Source organism: Dryobates pubescens, chromosome Z, assembly GCF_014839835.1.
Source record: "Dryobates pubescens isolate bDryPub1 chromosome Z, bDryPub1.pri, whole genome shotgun sequence".
NCBI classification, from domain to species: domain Eukaryota; kingdom Metazoa; phylum Chordata; class Aves; order Piciformes; family Picidae; genus Dryobates; species Dryobates pubescens.
Genome location: NC_071657.1, coordinates 61,953,886 through 61,975,223, shown reverse-complemented (window position 1 = coordinate 61,975,223; position 21,338 = coordinate 61,953,886). Strand labels below are relative to the sequence as shown.

The window sequence follows — 21,338 nt, the reverse complement described above, 5'->3', positions numbered from 1 at the left end:
ACTTTCTGTTGGTGTCTGCAGCTTATTGCTGAGGCAGGATTTGTTCCCAAAGGGTTTGTAGCTGAAAGTTCTGTAGAGAGGAGGTGTCTCAACTGTAATCCTTTTGTAGCAGCACTCGCTCCTTGCTCCAGTCAAACGAAACTGTCCCGGGGACTCAGCTCCTCTGAGGTTTCGCCTCTCGGCCTGGCAAGACGCATGCCTGTTCCCTGGGCTTTACAACGCTGAAAATAGCGAGGGGTCTTTGCTGTCTTGTCTGGGTAAACTGAAACACAGTTCGGCTTCCAAGCGAAGCTTATGGTTCTTTCCAGAGCGTGAACAATTGCAAGACAATGCTCTGGCTCTTTGGGCTGGTACTTACAGATTTCCCAAGGCAATAATGGCCAGTAGCAACACAGATCTAGGGATAAAACCCTGGCAGTGCTACCTATAGAAAGCCTTCTTTCCAAATGTGGCCAAAAGCACGCCCACCTGGCTCATTCTGGCTCTGAAACATGTTCAGGCAAGCCTAAAGAACCAGATCTTCTAGCTTCTGCCTCCTTGTCTGGTTCAGAGCAATTTTGAGGCTTTTTTGTCCATTCGGGACACATGGGTACCTTTATGGGTTGTTCTTCTGCAAGTCTTCTGGTTCTCTTGGAAGCATAGTGTGCCAGCATTTATGAAACTCATCAATATGTATGGCATTATTTGTTGGAAGTTGCTGCTGTTATCTGCTGGTCAGAGTGGAATTAAAGGTCATTTATTTTACTTACCTGCTTAAAAGAAGGGGAAAAAAAGAAGAAAGAAAGAAGTAATTATTACCTCTGTTTTTGTGGTTTTTTTTTCAATTGCTGCTAGCAGTGTTGTTTGTCAGGTCTTGCTGGTTTTATTGTATGTAGCCCGAAAAGGGACAAGAAGAGCTGTAATTAATAGCGAAGTATTTATCTCTGTTACCCTTCTGAGAAAACAGTGATGTTCAGAAGTGTTGTTAAACTGCCTGTATCCTGAAGTGTAGTTAGCAACTAAGAAAATAACATAGTTAGCAGTTATATGTCAAGCACATAAAATAATCTTTAGGATCTGGTCTGAAATAGCAGAAGGAAGCCAAATGTATCACTGATGAGCTAATGTACATTGAAGCCTGTGTGGACTATTTACTGCACATGAACTATAAAATATAACAGCGGCTTGTATGAATGAAAATTCATGCTGAGACAAGTTTAAAGGGATAATTTACTTTGCTTCCAGCCCTGGACGTTCTTCTGCCTGCTGTGACAATGAAATAATTATGATGAACCATGTCTACAAAGAAAGGTTCCCAAAGGTAATGAATTATATTTAAGTATCTGTATATGTATGTATCAGTCTCTAAATCGGTAGGCTACATAAGTTTTAAGGAAGTTTGCTCTGGGTTTGCTATGGGAAGTAATGATCCAGCTCTTATTACAAAGATAAAATCCCAATAAATAAAGTCCCTGCTGTGAACTGGATATGCATTTGATAAAGATGCTGAACTAGTTTTGTACTGAATCATGCTGGTAAATACACTCTGCTGATTGGAACTAACAGTATGTTGGATTTCAATAGGTGGTGTATACTTGGCACAAATGTATACTGAATGAGGAAATAAATTTTAAGTAGTTTATCTTGCTGTCCAGTGCAGCATCTGCACATTTTTGCCTTTAATAGTGTTTAATCACTTTCCAAAGCACCCATAATATACTTACTCTAACTGTGAAGTTCAGCTCACAGTTGTGGTGATTTGACTATGAGATACAGAATGAAGACAAGTTGCTGACTTGTCCAGAGGTCTGAGACACAAAGGAGTTCTTTGGTACAGGTGTGTGGCTTGAAACACTCTTGGTTGATTCTAGGATTTTGATGACGTCTTGAAAAAAAGTAAGGTAAAGCTAACATTGCTGCTCAGTAAGTCAGCAAATCATGACAAATCTTCTTCGTATTTCTGTGAGGAAATATGAGAGAACTTTTTTTTAGGTACTTCTTCAAACAATCTGAAATGTGAGGAGAGACTGGGAAAATTGGCAGTGTTCAGTGTTGAAAAGAGAAAATGGTTCCAGGGAGACCTTAGAGCAACCTTCCGGTACTTAAAGGGGGCATATAGGAAAGAAGAAGAGATACTTTTTCTCAGGGAATTTAGTGAGAGGATGAAGAGTAATGGTTTCAAACTGAAAGAGGGTAGAATTTAGATTAGATATTAGGAAGACAATCTTTACTCTGAGGCTGATGAGCCACTGGAACAGGTTGCCTAAGCCAGTTGAGGATGTCTCCTCCCTGAAAGTGTTCAAGGTGAGTTTGGATGGGGCTTGGAGCAGCCTGATCTAGTGAAAGTTGTTCCCGCCTATGGCAGAATGTCTGTAGCTAGGTATCTTTTAAATTTACTTCTAACCCAAACTGTTCTGTGGTCTGCATAGTAGAACAGTGAAGCTGTTGCTTGTGGAGAAATGTCATCCATCACTGTGCCTTTCCGTTTGCTTCCTTTTTTGCTTGTCTTTTCATGCAGATAGATTGTAGGTAATACATAGGTAATAGGTAATACAGAAATGCCGTGGAATCCGAAATAAGCTTTGAGGTTTTGAGTTTCATATTGAGCTGATTTAACATATAGTGTATCTGTCTATAGGCCACAGCTCAGATGGAAGAGAAGCTGCAGGACATTATAACAAATCATTCTCCAGAGAATGTACTTCCCCTGGCAGATGGAGTGCTCAGTTTTACCCATCATCAGATCACAGAACTGGCTCGAGATTGTTTGGATAAATCCCACCAAGGCCTCATCACATCACGATACTTTGTGGAATTACAGCAGAAGTTAGACAAATTGCTACAAGAGGTATGGGCTTGAAAAATGACTTCAATATGTTTTTCTAAGACTTGCTTTGAAATAATCATGACTGTTCACTCAAATAATTGTCAAAGTGGTATTCATAGCAGTTTTGTGTTTACTAAGACTGGACCACTACTAAGAGTATTAAGGCATCCTACACACAAACAGCAACTTTTTGTCATGCAGTGCAAGTTATAAATAACTTACAAAAGTGTGTGCATAAGCTCTAAATGAGGAGGCCATTATGAGGAAACGTATACACTCTCCTCCTAATCAACCCTGGTAATTGCCTATGTTGAGAAAGCAGACAGCAACCTTCATCTTTCTATTAGGTAGAAGTTACTGAATTATTTAAATACTAATATTATTCATGTAATAATTAAACTGTTTAAAAACTGCATACTTTCTGATAATAAATGTTGAAATTTCCAGAGAATAATCAGGTAAATGGATTAAGAACTTGAGACTTCACAAAATAAATGTGCTGTGACATAAATCACTGCAGTTTACAAATGTGTCATTGTAAAAACTGAGTATAGCATGCAAAGTACTAAATTTTTTTTTTATGTGGAATTTGATAGTGGTTTTGAACCAAATTTAATGTGATAGACCAGCAGATGTGATACTGACTTGGAATTTTCCAGCTGGGATATTAAGATACCATGACTCCCTTAATTTATGTCTTTTTTCTGCTTTCTTTTGAAGGTAGGCACAGGTTTTGCTTGATAGGTGGTTGTTTTATCCTCTGTTGCTTTTTTTTTATCTTCCATTCAGTAAACAGGTCTTCTGCAACTGTGGATTTTTTTTCTTTAAAGCAATGCAAAACTTAAGACATCAGTGATTTATAGAGCCTGCTTAATAGTCAAAAGGAAGTTTAAACTAGTGACCTTGTGAAATACTTGTGTTGTTCTGATGCCAAAGTGCAGGCAGAGCTGGCCAGTTTACTGGAGATACTTTACTATGAATTACATTATGCTAGTGATAATGTCAAAATACAGGGAAACATGTCTAAGCTAGGATTCACTGAAGTACTGTTAACGGTTTTAGTCAGCATGAACAATATATCCCTTAGGATGGCTATAGAGTAGTGCAGAGTACATATTTATTCGTTCGTTTCTTCCTAAACCCTCTAAAAACCCCACGCTACCAAGTGATTCTTCATTCTGCACCTAAAGCAGTGCGTTAATTAAAAACACCCAAACAAACACCAAAACGCTCATTTTGCCATGTTCAGTGATTGCAGTATGTAAAATTTTCCTGTTCTGCAAAAACATACTACTTTAAAATATTCGTGATTGACTTTTCAGTCAATTCCATAATACCTGCTGCTAGCATAATATGACAGTAAAAATAACTTCTCTTTGCACAACTTGGTTATGGGCAGTTAAGAGTTGTGCTTTGAATTCTTGCAATTCGTTTCTGGTCAATTCCCAGATGTGGCATTTACTAAAAAGCTGCAACTCCAACTGCTACTTGGCACTTTCTGGTTATTTTGCATAACTAGGGACACATCCTTAAGTTTTTGAGCAGCTCATTTCAACCAGCATTTTAATAATTCTAAGGTTAAGTGGACATGAATGTTTTCCTGCTTAGTCTCTCTTGCATGTAAGGTCTTTTTTTCATGTACAAATCTGAGAGTTGACAAAACAGTACAGAACTGTTACATGTCGATAGTGGTTAAAATGGATAAGTGTGTTCTGGGTATTTTAAAAAGAGTTTTCCTTGGGCTTGGTTAATATAGTACCAAACACAAATGTCTCTAATTGCCTCTCCCAAAACATATTGCAGAGCACTAAATGGTATTTGTGCCTGTGTCTTTTTTCCTTCATTAAACTTCACAGATTAATTCTTCTCAGATACTTTGGTTTTTAAATTATAGTGCTTATTAAGAGCAATGTGTAGCATAATATTTTCATGTTATTTTTTTTTTAGCTTAAGAAACACATGTGATGTGCAATATATGTAAGGTACTTATTTGTCCAGATTAATATAACATGTCATTTTCTTAAGTATTTGTGGTTTTCAACAAGCAAGGTGGGATGACAGTTCCACAGGTTCAGTTTCTACTCTTCAGAACAAACAAATGCTTTGATACTTGAGTGAAGTGCTATTGATAAATATTAACCAGGGGAAGAAATACATGGTTTCTTTGCAGTCATTAACATCCTTAAATTGTATAGTTTCGCATTAGAGCAGAATAGAATAGAATTAACCTGGTCAGAAAAGAACTTCAAGATCATTGAGTCCAACCTATCACCCAACATCATCTAATCAACTAAACCATGGCACCACTTGCCTCATCCAGTCTCTTCTTAAACACTTGCAGTGATGGTGACTCTGCCACCTCCCTGGGCAGCACATTCCAATGGCAAATCAATCTCTGTGAAGAACTTACTCCTAACATCCAGCCTAAACCTCCCCTGGCACAGCCTGAGACTGTGTCCTCTTGTTCTGGTGCTGGTTGCCTGGGAGAAGAGACCAATCCCCACCTGTCTACAACCTCCCTTCAGTTAATTGTAGACAGCAGGAAGGTCTCCCCTGAGCCTTCTCCAGGCTAAGCAACCCCAGCTCCCTCAGTCTCTCTTCATAGGGCTTGTGCTCCAAACCCCTCCCCAGCTTTGTTGCCCTTCTCTGGACACACTCCAGCAACTCAACATCTTTCCTAAACTAAGGGTCCCAGAACTGGACACAGACAGGACTTAGGGTGTGGCCTAACCGGTGCTGAGTACAGGGGCACAATGGCTTAGCTGCTCCTGCTGGCCACACTATTCCTGATGCAGGCCAGGATGCCATTGGCCTTCTTGGCCACCTGGGCACACTGCAGGCTCATGTTCAGCCTACCAGTGGCCAGTACCCCCAGGTCCCTCTCTGCCTGGCTGCTCTCCAGCCACTCTGACCCCAGCCTGCAGCACTGCATGGGGTTGCTGTGACCAATGTGCAGAGCCCAGCATATGGGTGTGTTGAATCTCATGCCGCTCGACTCTGCCCATCTGTCCAGCCTGTCAAGGTCCCTCTGCAGAGCTCTCCTACCCTCTAACAGATCAACTCCTGCCCCCAGCTCGGTGCCATCTGCAAATTTACTGATGACGGACTCAATCCCCTCATCCAGATCATCAATAAAGATATTGTACAGGATGGGGCCCAGCAATGATCATTGGGAGACACCACTTAGTGACTGGTTGCCAGCTGGATGTGGCACCATTCACCACCACTCTCTGGGTCAGCCCTCCAGCCAGTTCCTAACCCATTTACAGTGCTGCTGTCCAAGCCACGAGCTAACAGCTTGGCCAGGAGTTTGCTGTGGGGGATGGTGTCAAAGGCCTTGCTGAAGTCCAGGCAGACTACATCCACAGCCTTCCACACATTCACCAGGCAGGCCACCTGATCATAGAAGGAGATCAGGTTGGTCAGGCATGATCTGCCCTTCCTAAATCCATGCTGGCTGGACCTCATCCCTTGGCCATCCTGTAAGTGCTGTGTGATTGCACTCAAGATGACCTGTTCCATAATCTTGCCTGGCACTGAGGTCAGGCTGACATGGAATTCCCTGGCTTCTCCTTCCGGTCCTTCTTGTGGATGGGGATCATACTGGCCAGCTTCCAGTCCTCTGGGACCTCTCCAGTGAGCCAGGACTGTTGAAAAATGATGGAGAGTTGCTTGGCCAGCTCATCTGCCAGCTCTCTCAAGACCCTAGGGTGGATCAAGTCGGGCCTCATGGACTTGTGGGGATCCAAGTGGCTAGGGAGGTCTCTAACTTCTTCCTCCTGGGTCCCAGGGGAACTATACTGCACCCTGACTCCATCTGCCAGCTCAGGAGGCCACTTGTCTGGAAGACAGCCTATCCTGCTATTAAAATGTGAGGCAAAGAAGGTCTTAAGTACCTCTGCCTTTTCCTCATCTTCAGTTACAATATTCCCCTCTATGTCCACTAAGGAGTGGAGGTTGTCCTTGCCCCTCCTCTTGCCATTAATATATTTGTAAAAGGACTTTTTGTTGTGCTTCACAGCCGAGGCCAGTCTTAAGCTCTAAATGGGCTTTTGCCTCTCCTAAACTTTTTCCTACATGACCTAGCAACATCCTTAAACATTCCATGGGTTTCCTCACCTTTCTTCCATATATGCTACACCCTCTTTTTTTCCCTTAATTAATTCAGAAGTTCATTGCCCATCCAGGCTGGCCGTCTGCCCCGGCGGCTCATCTTCTGGCACATTGGCACAGCCTGTTCCTGAGCCTTCAAGATTACTTTTCTTGAAGTAGGTCCAGCCCGCCAGGACCCCTTGGATTTTAAGTGCTGTTTCCCAAGGAACCTTCTGAGTTAGTTCCCTAAGTAATCTGAAGTCTGCCCTCTGGATTTCTAGAGTGGAGGTTTTGTTGCTGCCGCTCTTAGCTTGACTGCATATTGAACACTCAATTATCTCATGGTCACTGGACCCCAGACAGCCTCCAACCACCACATCTCCCACCAGCCCTTCTCTGTTTGTAAAAAGGTCAAGCAAAGTCTTATCCCTGGTAGTCTCACACAGCAGCTGGGATAAGAAGCTATCCTCCATACACTCTAAGAATCTTCTAGACTGCCTCCTCTGTGTCAAGTTCCCAGCAGATATCTGTCAGGGTGAAGTCGCCCATAAGAACAAGGTCAGGCGGTCTTGAGACAGCCTTTAGCTGCCTATAGAATGCTTCATCAACAGCTTCATCCTGGTTGGGTGGTCTGTAACAGACTCCAACCAGGATATCAGCCTTGTTTGCTGTCCCTCTAATTCTTACCCACAGGCACTCAACTTGATCATCCTTGATCTCTAGTTCCATTTTGTCTAGAGCCTTCCAGATGTACAGGGCCACCCCTCCACCCTTTCTCCCTTGCTTGTCTCTCCTGAAGAGCCTGTAGCCATCAATTGCAGTGTTCCAGTCATGTGAGTCATTCCACCATGTTTCTGTCATGGCAACTACATCATAACTTTCCTGCTGTAACAAGGCTTCCAGCTCCTCTTGTTTGTTACCCATACTGTGTGCATTAGTGTACATGCACTTCATCTGGGCTGCTGATTTTACCCTTGACTCCAGTTTACCACCCTCACTCTCCTGACTGGGGGGACTGGTTTCAGCTGAAAGAATAGCTGAAAGAAATTTGAAAGGCAGTTCAGACTGTTGTGCAACTGTTGCCAAACCTTCCAGAAATCTTTTTTTGTATGTGTTTTATAGCATTTTCCTCCCTTTGTTGTAATCTCTGTAGAACTCAACTATAATTCTTTCCTTCAACATGTACCTTTATGTGGAGCGCCTCTGCATAGTTTTTGTATATATATGTCAATGTCATTTTAGTCTAATATGTGGCCATAGGAAATCAGGAGCAGTTTGGCATAGGTATTCCTTATGTTCATTAATATTTCTTCAATCAGGTCTCAATTCATTCTGAAATTGACTAATTGAGACACAGCTGTGTATGTAGAGAGATTTATGTTGTATTGGAACGTGGTGCCTTTTTCAAGGGGCTATGCATCACTCTGGTTTTTTTCAAAAGGAAGTAGATGCTGTGTCTATTGTAGGCATTTCTGTTGTTAACAGGGTTAGAATTGTACAACTGGGATCACTTAAATTTGAACTGAAGCATTGCTCAAATTCTTGTTATTTCTCCTGGCATCATGAAATTGACATGCTGTTTGTTTCATACTTCAAACTCTCAAAGGTCTTGCAGACGCCTTCCCGAGTAGTGCATCAAATATGGTTTTTCTATTACCACTCTATTTTTGTCTTTCAGGCTCAAGAGCGATCTGATAGTGAAGAAATGGCATTTGTTAAGCAGCTTGTCCGAAAAATTTTGATAGTTATTGCTCGTCCTGCTCGCTTACTGGAGTGCCTGGTAAGGTCACGCTTAGCATATTTTTCACTTCTTAGCATAGGAAGATTTCTGTCTTAGTATTCAAGGTCATTTACAATTGGATTTGAAAAGATATCAAACAGTGGCGTAGAACTTCACTGTTGGTGAGACCCTTTCTGCTTTTATTTTCAGGAACATGTAGCTGACAGGGGCCTCCTACAGCTGTGTTTTGTTCCCTGCTGTTGCAAATACTATGTTGTACAATTCTTTTCATCTACTGAAGAGGCTGCTGTTTGAAATTAGTTGAGTTTTTTTCCATTGTTTTGTTTGACTTTGCTATTCCTGGGGAAGACTGTTCTGGAATCACAATTGCTTGGTGGTTTTCCTGTTTTTCTTCTTACAAATTTCATAATTTTGTTTCACTCTAGAGCTATAAGCAGCTCTCAGTCAGGTCTGCAGTGTCTGGTTTGGGAGGAACAGGAGCAGAGGGATTAAGGTATCTGTATATACAGATAGTTGGAGTTATATTGGGTATCGGAAGGAGCAGAAGAGTTAATTAATTTATGCAGGACTACAGCACTGATACTGCTGGACTGGGAATAGCTTGTTGGAGACCTTGAGTGCGTTTCTGCTTATCCTGCTCATCTATGTGAGCTGGGATGGCTCAGGTGTGGGAAGTTGCTCCTGTGCACAGAGCAAATGTACTCCTGTTGTTCAGTGGAACTAATAAACTTTAGCAGAACACTGTGTACTCAGGAGGACAGTGTAGGTGTCCAAATACCACATAAGAGCCAGACGAAATCCCAAGAGGCCTGGCAGGCAGCCTGAGCTGACTGTTGTGCCACTCTGCTTGCCAGTACTAGGATCACAATGCTGATGGTGCATACAGCTATTTGAGGCTGGCAAGGCTTATGTGGGAGCTGTTAGCCTGCTGCTAGACTTAGGTTGTCCCTGAAAGTGTCATAAATCCATTTGCATGGCGCTGATCTAGTAAGGTTTTCCAACCTGATTTTAACTCTGTGCTGTGCCGTTTCATCTGTGGCACAGTTATCCACAACCTGGCTCATTCAGCTGTGAGCATTTTAGAATAGAATTAACCAGGTTGGAAAAGACCTTTGAGATCATCAAGTCCAACCTATTATCCAACACCATCTAATCAACTAAACCATAGTACCAAACGCCCCATCCAGTCTCTTCCTAAACACCTCCAGGGATGGTGACTCCACCACCTCCCTGGGCAGCACATTCCAATGGCAAATCACTCTCAGTGAAGAACTTCTTCCTAACATCCAGCCTAAACCTCCCCTGGCACAGCTTGAGACTGTGTCCTCTTGTTCTGGTGCTGGTTGCCTGGGAGAAGAGACCAGCTCCCACCTGTCTACAACCTCCTTTCAGGTAGTTGTAGAGAGCAATAAGGTCTCCCCTGGGCCTCCTCCAGGCTAAGCAACCCCAGCTCCCTCAGCCTCTCCTCATAGGGTTTGTGCTCCAAACCCCTCCCCAGCTTTGTTGCCCTTCTCTGGACACATTCCACCATCTCAACATCTTTCCTAAACTGAAGGGCCCAGAACTGGACACAGGACTCAAGGTATGGCCTAACCAGTGCTGAGTACAGGGGCAGAATGAGCTCCCTGCTCCTGCTGGCCACACTATTCCTGATGCAGGCCAGGATGCCATTGGCTGCCATTGGCTGCCTTGGCCACCTGAGCACACTGCTGGCTCATGTTCAGCCTACCAGTGGCCAGTACCCCCAGGTCCCTTTCTGCCTGGCTGCTCTCCAGCCACTCTGACCCCAGCCTGTAGCACTGCATGGGGTTGTTGTGGCCAATGTGTAGAACCCTGCACTTAGATGTGTAAGAGCTGCCTCTGTTTTGTTTTGGAAACACCATGTCTCAAGTGTTCCCACTTGCAGTTAGTTCATGATTTGCAGTTCAGAAGTAATCTAAAATAAGATCTGTTGCTCTGAATCAACATGAAAGAGATACTTTAAAAGAAAAAGACTTTAGAGAACAGGATGTCTTAGAATGTCCTGTCTGCCATGGCACCCAAACTTGTGTACTCTGAAGTGCTCATTCCATGCCTAGAGGGATCCTCCCTGTTGACAACATTCATATAATCTTTTTCAACCTCCTCACACAGTTTCTCTCACAATGCCTTGTTTTCCTTCTGCTCTGCATTCTCTCTCATCACACATCTGAAAATGCCCTTAAATGCATGATGTGTGACGACAACCCAAGGTTTCTTTGTGATGTTTTGTTCTTTCCTTCCATCTTTGCTGGCTCTTGCTCACTTAGCCCCAATGGCATCATTATCTTTTCGCTTTTTAATTGGAGTTCTCTTCTGGTGACCCATTTGTCCATTACTTCATTCTCCCTAAAAGTTTCATTTTATAGATAACTTGTCCAAATCTCCATTCATGTAGTTCCAGTTTCTGCCCCTGGGGTTTTGTCCTAGGCTACTTGCTCTGCTTCATTATGGTTCAGGCAGAGCTATTTTACATTCTATAACCCTTCCTTTGCTGGTCCTGCTGATGGAAGTGGAAGAAGAGTGTTGCAAGGCCAGGAGATGACTGTCTTTTAGAATAGAATAAACCAGGTTAGAAGAGACCTTCAAGATCATCACATCCAACCCACCATTCAACACCATCTAATCAACAAAACCATGGCACCAAGCACCCCATCAAGTCTCGTCCTAAACACATTCAGTGATGGTGACTCCACCAGCTCCCGGTGCAGCCCATTCCAATGGCACATCGCTCTCTCTATGAAGAACTTCTTCCTAACATCCAGCCTAAACCTCCCCTGGCACAGCTTGGGACTGTGTCCTCTTGTTCTGGTTGCCTGGGAGAAGAGCTCAACCCCCACCTGTCTACAACCTCTCTTCAAATAGTTGTAGACAGCAAGAAGGTCTGCCCTGAGCCTCCTCTTCTCCAGACTAAGCAACCCCAGCTCCCTCAGCCTCTCCTCACAGGGCTTGTTCTCCAAACCCCTCCCCAGCTTTGTTGCCCTTCTCTGGACATGTTCCAGCAACTCAACATCTTTCCTAAACTAAGTGTCCCAGAACTGGACACAGGACTCAAGGTGTGGCCTAATCATCAGTGTACAGCAGGGAATGACCTCCTTGCTCCTGCTGGCCACACTGTTCCTAATACAGGCTAGGATGCCATTGGCTGCCTGGGCACACTGCAGGCTCGTGTTCAGTCTACATGTACAGAGTTCAAAGTAAAGGTCAGAAAATAAATTTGTTGCTTCTAATTATAGAATAGGATAGGATAGAATGGGATAGAATAGAATAGAATAGGGTACAATAGAATAGAATATGATAGACCAGGTTGAAGACCCCTTCAAGATCATCACATCCAACCCATCATCCAACACCACCTAATCAACTAAACCATGCAACCAAGCACTCCATCAAGTCTCCTCCTAAACACCCCCAGTGATGGCTATTCCACCACCTCCCTGGGCAGCCAAGCCCCATGAGGAGAGGCTGAGGGAGCTGGGGTTGCTTAGCCTGGAGAAGAGGAGGCTCAGGGGAGACCTTACTGGTCTCTACAACTGCCTGAAGGGAGGTTGTAGCCAGGTGGGGGATTATTTGTGTGTGTGTGTATGTGTATGGGTATTTAGAGAGATACATGAACACTCAAGCATATTCATATGATTAGAAGTATCTCTTTCAAAATTACTTTGACTTACTAGAAAGTGGAGGAGAAGCTGTGTATTTGCTACTCTAGCAGGAATTATTGACATGTCATCACATGGTTGTGTTCTTCAATGCCAAGGAGTTATGCATATGAGATACAGTTGTGGAAAGCGTTTCAGGTGAGGAAAGTTTGGCTGAAGTCTTGTTTAGTTACTTCATTTAGATTTTTAAGCTGTTCAGCAGCATCCTGAGACTTTGAGCTAAATGAGAGGGGTTTGTGGCCAGTCCTTAGGAGTAGGCTAGAGATAATGAAATATCATTATTTCCACAAGACTGTAAATTCCAAAGACATTTTGTTTCAGCTGCACTTCAACTTTTCCTGTAGCCACAGCAGTTTGCATGCTTTCAAACTGAAACTTGATAACCTAGTTTGTCAAGCTATCTTCTTCCTGGTTAGGATGTTGAGTTCCAAGGTCCTGGGCAGCCTGAGGAGCTAGGATAGGAGCAAGCAGATTAAACCCCCATGAAGTTATGGCAGACCATGGAACAGCCTGCAGGGTTGCTAATTAGCTCACCATTCTGCCTTGCTTCTAAAATTTGACAGAACTGGCTTACATGAATTTAGAAAACCTTACTTCATGACTCTAAGTGGCGCTTACTTGATTAAGCATTTCAGCTTTTAGGATCCCTGGTTGGCACAAACATCTTGAAGAACGTAATAGCTATGTGAGACTGGGTTTGTTATGAATTCATATGGGTATATGGTGTCTGTTTAGAAAAATCGCAAACATTCTCATAGAATTCCTTGTTCCTGTCAATGCCTTCCTATTTTTATCATCTCATAAAGAAGTAAACTTAATGTATTTCCAGGGGACTTGAAGGATATGCAGGAATCTGAGTTTCTGTTATTTGTTCCTTTTTTGGAGGCTTGCCTTTTACACATGGTATAAATTATACTTGCAATGTAATTGGTTCCCAAAGGAGAATGTTTCATTACAGATTACGAACAACTGGATCAATGAAGTTCAAATGTTATTTTCAGCAGCTTAAGATTTTTACTTAATTCTAAAATTGATGATTTATATTATTATTTCTGGGTTTGATAATTACAATGTATATATATTGACTAAAAATACTTCAAAATTTCATTCAGAAGTAATATTTTTACATAGTTTCTTTATTTCAGTAACCGAGTTTTACATGCAAGTGGCTGCAGGGGAAAAGTCTTCTATATGTGAAATGTTATTACTCCTGATTATAGATCATTTCTCTCTGAACATTATGGGAAGCTCTGAGGGCCAGGAGCATGGTGTTGTTATAAAGTAGTGTTCTGAAATAATGGTATGAAATGTCAGTGCATGGAATTCATTACAGCATGTTACATTGTATAAGAATTAATAACAAATACACTTCTAGCAGTGGAATAAAGAGGTATTGTTTTTAATAAGGGAATTGTGGAAATGTCAAATATTTGAAATAGAAGAAGCAAAGGAAGTTTTTATGTTGGGCTTTGAGACTTCAGTTACCAAATACAGAATTACAGGTTGGAAAAAGACCTCTGAGATCATGGAGTCTAACCTATTACCCAACACCATCTAATCAGTTAAACCATGGCACTGCCTCATCCAATCTCTTTAGTTTGTACACAGAAAATGATGGTGGCTATTTGTCTTCTAGGAATTTGATCCTGAAGAGTTCTACTATCTTCTGGAAGCAGCTGAAGGCCATGCTAAAGAGGGGCAAGGCATTAAAACAGACATCCCACGATATATTATTAGCCAGCTGGGCTTAAATAAAGATCCTCTGGAAGGTAAGTGTGTTTTCTGGTCCAGATATGGGCTTCAAGATTCTTTCTTCTCAATATGTTTAATTATTCTGATAACCTGCATGTATGTGAAAAGGGTCAAATCAAAGATGGGAGTAGAACAAGCATTCACTGACCCCCCCACAGTATTTTCTGCTGGGAATAGCATTCAGAAATACTTCGTCAATGATGATTGTTGTCCACAGCCTGGCAATGCAGCATGTTATTTCAACTGTAGGTGAAATTTACTGGTATAATTCAATAGCAGCTGTTAACCAACTGTAGGTAAATGGATCTGGATGGAGCTGTTATTTGCTTGTCAGTGCCGCTAGACTATCACATCTTAGAGAGAAGAATCCCTCCCATTCATATTAAAACTGAAACATTTCCTTTTCTGGGTAATTTCTGTGTCCATGTTGAAGACTTTTCTACAGAGAACTTGGGTTCTCATGAAGGTATTGGCAATGCAGAATATTTGTTTGCTTGATTCTTATTTTAAGGCTAGTGTTGGGAAAATTATAATGTCTTCAGCCTCCTAACTGTTGTGTCCTGAGACCAGATTCTATCACTGGTGACAAATTGAAATTGATTCATCACACTCAAGGCTAGTCCTGCAATTTGGAAGAAATAGGCAGAAAGGCTGTCAAAGAAAATGAGCCTAGCTAGTGCCAAGAGCTACAATAAACCACCCCCCACCCCTCCCTTTTTTTTTCCCTTAACCAGTTCTCATGATGCAAGATTGCATTTCCTTAAATCAAAGGACTAGTCACTGTATTGTGTGTTAAAAGAAAACTCCATTGTGTTCAGCTTAGACCTAACTCAATTAGATGAGATATTGCTACACATGATATTCACAAGAATTAAAAGAAAGATTAAAAGAAAGTTACACCTTATATTAATCCACTTTCTGTCTTCAAAGAAGAGCTTTCTATACCAAATTTACTTTTATTTGAGACATAGATTAAAGCAGCTCTGACAGATTTTGCTTGGATTCTGTTATGACCGGGCCACACAAGAACATTTCTAAGTTTCTCGTGAGAGTTGCTTTATTAAAAAAAGGAGAAACAAGGGAAAGAAGCGAGGTGCCGGGCTGCAGAGACTCCCCTTCAGCACCTCCAGTCTCTGCCAAAAAGCCCCTTGCAATTACCATCTTTTCTTTATATAGCTACATCATCTACATATGCATGCTTATGCTTAATAGAAGGCAGGGATATGATAATGAGTTCTAGCAAATTCCTGGGCTTCTTGAGCATGCGTCTTCCTTGTGGTAAGGGTCTTTCGGGGGTCACAGATGAAGCAGGGGAGGTCTTTCTTCTGTATCCTTTGAAGAACCACAGCTTCTCACACAGGCACAGATGTTTAGGACATATGTAAGGTAAACATTCTGTGGTCCTGAGAAAGGTGGCATTTATTTATCATCTTAGGCTCTCTTTCAAACCAAAACAGTCTGAACATTTACCCTCTGTTCTCAAGCCAACCATCCTTCCACCCTCAATATTGTATTTTGTAACACAAATCACAAACCACTATTGCATTTATAACAGACCCCCATTTTCTTTTTTGTACCATTGATTTGTGTTATTGCTTCCAGATTTTTCAGATTTTCTTAATTAGATCATAATTGGATTCCTCTGTCCTAATCACTTCCAAATCATAGCCATCTACTTGCAACTTATTAATACCAACAATAATTACAGAAATCAGTGTTACAATTATTCCAACAAGCCAATTCACATTTGATAATCAGGAAGTTAAAATTTTTGAACCCACAGGAAATATCCAATTACATAACTACAATAGCTTACATTTATAACCACACACACCCTCAGCATATAAGGAATCTAAAGCTAACTCATTTTGAGTGAGTATTTAAGCTTTTATCACATCTATGCTTACATTCATTCTAATATAGCAGAAAATCATAGTGCAGCAGAAAAAATTTAACATTGCTTTTCTAAGTTTTAGTAGGCCTAATTACTAATTCAACCTGTTTACCATTACTAATGTTGGAAGAGAATTTATCCACACATGGGAACATAATTGGACTCCTTATACAAAAATAGGGTAAGGCTCAAGATTAGGCTCCATCAGTATATGTTAACTCTGCCTCCTTAGCCTACTGGGGTGCAACCAGCAGCCAGGTATGATGTCTTCTTGGCAGCAGTTACATTCTTCAGGAACCCTACAGATCCCTTTAAGATTTTAGATTTCAGTTGGAGTCTTGTGGTGGGTTGAGAGAGAAGGCCCAGCTTTCCCTCCCCCACTAAGAAGGAATAAAAAAAAAAAAAACCACAGCTAACTCGGCCAAAAAAGCAAAGGGAATGCTGTATTTAAATGCAGGGTATGTGCACACGATATATACAGTATTTACAATATATATACAGAAATATACAGCAAAGAAAGATACAGGAACAAACCCCCCCTCCGGAAGAGGGGGGTTTCCCCCTGTACCCCCTTCACCCCCCTACCTCCCTTTTTCCCCAAAGAGGGTTAGAGAGAGAAAAGGGGAGTTAATAAGGAAGAAAACTCGTTAGGCCTAGTGCAGGATTAGTGCTTATCTGTTATCATTCTGGCTAGGTGCCCAGGAGCAGACAGGCTGGAAAGGGTGAGCGAAGAGGAACACACAGGAACTGAGGAAAATTCCAATCTACCAATGAAATTCGTTTAGAATCCATGTTTACAAAACATTCAGCCAGAGTGTCCCAGCACTGTCCCTTTCTTAAAGGCACAGCCTCAAACAGTCACAAGTCTCTTCCCAGCAGTCAGGATAAAATACTCCTTGATTACAACAAATACCATTTCTTACAACAATCTAAAACATTTAAAAGTTACCCATCCCCAATGACATCAAGTCCCAGGATGTTTTATACACAGAATGAAATGGGGGCATTCCTCAATGTTTTCTTGCAATGCAGATTCAATGACCCACAATGTCAGATACTTCAAAAGGTGGGTTTGTCTCGTGAGCTCCAGAGCCTTCAAACGGAGGTGTTACATTTATTCAAGTGCTTATCTGATCTGACAGCACTAACTGCAGTCATGAAGGTACTTCAAACCATCTGCATAAGTAGTGTGGAATTCGTGCTGAAGTTTTGCTTTCTCTGTGCAGTCAGTCAGGTTCACAGGCACATTCCTGAAGTGGTCCTTTCACTCGCGAAACATGCGTCCACTCTTTTTCTGCAGTACAGACAGCTGTATCCACTTTCATGCATACTCAGTTGTCCAAGCTTCTCACCTAAAGAAAACAAATTCCTAGTTCTGGATAGAACGGGGTGTTTATCTTAATAGAGCTTCTCCTTAGCCTTGGTGTCTCCAGTTAACCAGACATTGTCTCTGTTTAAGTCTGTAAAATATGCAGCTTTCCCTTTGTCCTCAAAACAGGCTCTTGCAAGCTTCTGACCCTTAATCGTAGTGCACTCTGCATTTTATAGTTTTAACATAAATCACTAGTATATTCATCTCAATCTCCCATTTTCTTTTTGCCACCATTGATTTGTGTTACAATTTCCAAATTTTTCAGAACTTCCTTAATTAGATCATAATTAAGTTCCTCTGTTCTGATCACTTTCAGATCATAACCATCTACTTGAAACTTACTGACATGAGTAATTTTACTTAAAGGTCTTATATTTTAAAACAATGGTTACAAAGAATTATACAGATCAGTATTACAACTATTCCAACTAATATTACAAACAAATGTTTAAGCCAATTTATATTCTGTAACTGGAAAGTTAATTTATCCCATATTTCTTTAAACCCACAAGAAGTATCAGCCAAAGAAATCTGATGTAATATTCGACTGTGGTACACAATCACCTGTAAATCTGTCTCCACCTGTTTATTCAGATTGCCATAAATACAACAGCTTACATTTATGACTACACATACTCCCCCTTCCTTAACATGTAAGAAATCCAAAGCTAACCTATTCTGAGTAGATATTTTTGAGAGACTATTGACTTCAAGCTGTTGAGCTTTTACTACATCTATGCTTGCATTCATCATAATTTCAACTGTAGCAGAAAAATTCACCATTGCTTTTTCAAGTTCACTAACCCCAAGCCAAGGTAGAAACCACCTAGCAAAACTATGAAACTTCCTATGCCTGATTACTAGTGGATTCGCTCCCCTCTTAGAATAGAATAGAATAAACTGGGTTGGAAGAAACCTTCAAGATCATCGTGTCCAACCCCTCAACCAATCCAACACCACCTAAACAACTAGCCCATGGCACCAAGCACCCCATCAAGTCTTCTCCTGAAAACCTCCAATGACAGTGACTCCACCACCTCCCCAGGCAGCCCATTCCAATGGGCAATCACTCTCTCTGTATAGAACTTCTTCCTCACATCCAACCTAAACGTCCCCTGGTGCAGCCTGGGACTGTGTCCTCTTGTTCTTCTACTGGCTGTCTGGGAGAAGAGACCAACATCCACCTGTCTACAACCTCCCTTCAGGTAGTTGTAGAGAGTAATAAGGTCACCCCTGAGTCTCATCTTCTCCAGGCTAAGCAACCCCAGCTCCCTCAGTCTCTCCTCATAGGACTTGTGTTCCAAACCCCTCATCCACTTTGTTGCTCTTCTCTGGACTCGTTCCAGCAAGTCAACATCCTTCCTAAATTGAGGGGCCGAGAACTGGACGTACTCAAGGTGTGGCCTAACCAGTGCAGTGTACAGGGGCAGAATGACCTCCCTGCTCCTGCTGGCCACACTGTTCCTGATGCAGGCCAGGATGCCATTGGCCCTCTTGGCCACCTGGGCACACTGCAGGCTCATATTCAGCCTACCATCAACCAGCACCCCCAGGTCCCTCTCTACCTGGCTGCTCTCCCGCCACTCTGACCCCAGCCTGCAGCACTGCATGGGGTTGTTGTGGCAAATGTGCAGTACCCGGCACTTGGACGTGTTAAATCTCATGCTGTTGGATTCTGCCAAGCCTGTCGAGGTCCCTCTGCAGAGCCTCTCTACTCTCCAGCAGATCAGTTGCCCCCAGCTTGGTGTCATCTGCAAATTTACTGATGATGGACTCAATGCCCTCATCCAGATCATCAATACAGGTGTTAAAGAGCATGGGGCCCAGCACTGATCCCTGGGGCACACCACTAGTGACTGGCTGCCAGCTGGATGTGGCACCATTCACCACCACTCTCTGGGCTCCGCCCTCCAGCCAGTTCCTAACCCATCACAGTGTGCTGTGGGGGATGGTGTCAAAGGCCTTGCTGAGGTCCAGGTAGACTACATTGACAGGCCTCCCCACATCCACCAGGAGGGTCATCTGATCGTAGAAGTTCATGTTGGTCAGGCAGGACCTGCCCTTCCTTAAACCCATGCTGGCTGGGCCTCATCCCTTGGCCATCCTGTTAGTGCTGTGTGATTGCACTCAAGATGACCTGTTCCATAATCTTGCCTGGCACTGAGGTCAGGCTGACAGGCCTGGAATTCCCTGGCTCATCCAGCTGGCCCTTCTTGTGGATGGGCACCGTGTTGGCCAGCTTCCAGTCTTCTGGGACCTCTCCAGGTAGCCAGGACTGATGAAAAATGATGGAGAGCGGCTTGGCCAGCTCATCTGGCCAGCTCTCTCAGCACCCTAGGATGAATCCCATCTGTTCCCATGGACTTGTGGGGATCCAAGCAGCTGAGGAGAGTTACAACTACCTGCTCATGGAACATAAGGAAACTATGCATCTCCCTGGCTCCTTCTGCCAGCTCTGCAGGCCAGCTGTCTGGAAGATGTTCTGTCCTGCTAGTAAAAATTGAGGCAAAGAAGGTGTTAAGTACCTCTGCCTTTTCCTCATCCTTTGATACAATGTTTCCCTCCCTGTCAACCAAGAAGTGGAGGTTGTCCTTGCCCTTCCTCTTGCTATTCATGTATTTATAGAAGGACTTTTTGTTGTCCTTCACAGCAGAGGCCAGTTTAAGCTCCAAATGTGCTTTTGCCTCCCTGATTTTCTTCCTACACGATTTGGCTACATCCTTAAACATCCCATGGGTTGCCTCACCTTTCTTCCAAAGGAGATACACCCTCTTTTTTTCCCTTAGTTCTACTAAAAGTTCATTGCCCATCCAGGCTGGCCGTCTGCCCTGGCGGCTCATATTCCGGCACATTGGCACAGCCTGCTCCTGCACCTTCAAGAGTTCTTCCTTGAAGCAGGCCCAGCCCTCCTGGACCCCTTTATTTTTAAGGGCTTTATTCCAAGGAACCCTCGGAATTAGTTCCTTGAGTAACCTGAAGTCTGCCCTCCAGAAGTCCAGAGTGGAGCTCTTCTTGCTGCCCCTCTTAGCTTGACCGAAAACCAAAAATTCAATTATCTCGTGGTCGCTGGCCCCTAAACAGCCTCCGACCACCACATCACCCACCAGCCCTTCCCTGTTGGTGAAGAGGAGGTCAAGCATAGCTTTACCCCTGGTAGGCTCTCGCAGCACCTGGGATAAGAAGCTGTCCTCCATGCACTCTTAAGAACCTCCTGGACTGTCTCCTCTCTGCTGTGTTGAGATCCCAGCAGATGTCAGGCAGGTTGAAGTCGCCCATGAGAACAAGGTCCGGAGATCTTGAGACAGCCTTAAGCTGCCTATAGAATGCTTCATCAGCTTCTTCCTCCTGTTTGGGTGGTATATAACAAACTCCAACCAGGATGTCTGCCCTGCTGGTCTTCCCTCTCATTCTCACCCACGAGCACTCAACCTGATCATCACTAATCTCCATCTCAATGGCATCCAGTGCCTCCCTGATGTACAAGGCCACCCCGCCACCCCTTCTTGCTTGCCTGTCTCTCCTGAAGGGCCTGTAGCTGTCAATTGCAGCGTTCCAGTCATGTGAGTCATCCCACCACATCTCTGTGATGGCAACTACATCATAACTTTCCTGCTGTAACAAGGCTTCCAGCTCCTCTTGTTTGTTACCCATGCTTTGTGCATTAGTGTACATGCACTGTAGCTGGGCTGCTGGTTTGACCTCTGACTCTAGTTTATCGCCCCCAGACTCTTGCCTGAGGGGACTAGTTTCAGCCCCTTCCCCCTTCAAAACTAGTTTAAAGCCCTGTCAATGAGACCTGCCAATTCCCTTCCCAGAATCTTTTTACCTTTGGGGGAGAGACAGATGTACTCCATCTGTTGCCAGCTGATCTGGTGCAGTAGAAAGTTCTCCAAGAACAAAAAACCCAAAATTCTTTTGACTGCATCAGTCTCTAAACCACTTGTTAACTATAGCTGCTGACCTATTCCTTATGGTATTCCCTCTTGCAACTAAGGGTATTAATG

The 21,338-nt window shown here is 43.0% G+C and overlaps 1 protein-coding gene across 1 annotated transcript in view; it reads left to right on the top strand.

The window, feature by feature from the left end:
- MAST4 (microtubule associated serine/threonine kinase family member 4) overlaps positions 1 to 21,338 on the top strand; it is a 118,505-nt gene that overhangs the window by 52,261 nt on the left and 44,906 nt on the right. Inside the window, exons 6-9 of the mRNA XM_054179009.1 lie at positions 1,225 to 1,300; positions 2,618 to 2,827; positions 8,577 to 8,678; positions 13,953 to 14,085. Of these exons, the coding sequence (XP_054034984.1) occupies positions 1,225 to 1,300; positions 2,618 to 2,827; positions 8,577 to 8,678; positions 13,953 to 14,085 (521 nt within the window). The remainder of the gene's footprint in view (positions 1 to 1,224; positions 1,301 to 2,617; positions 2,828 to 8,576; positions 8,679 to 13,952; positions 14,086 to 21,338) is intronic.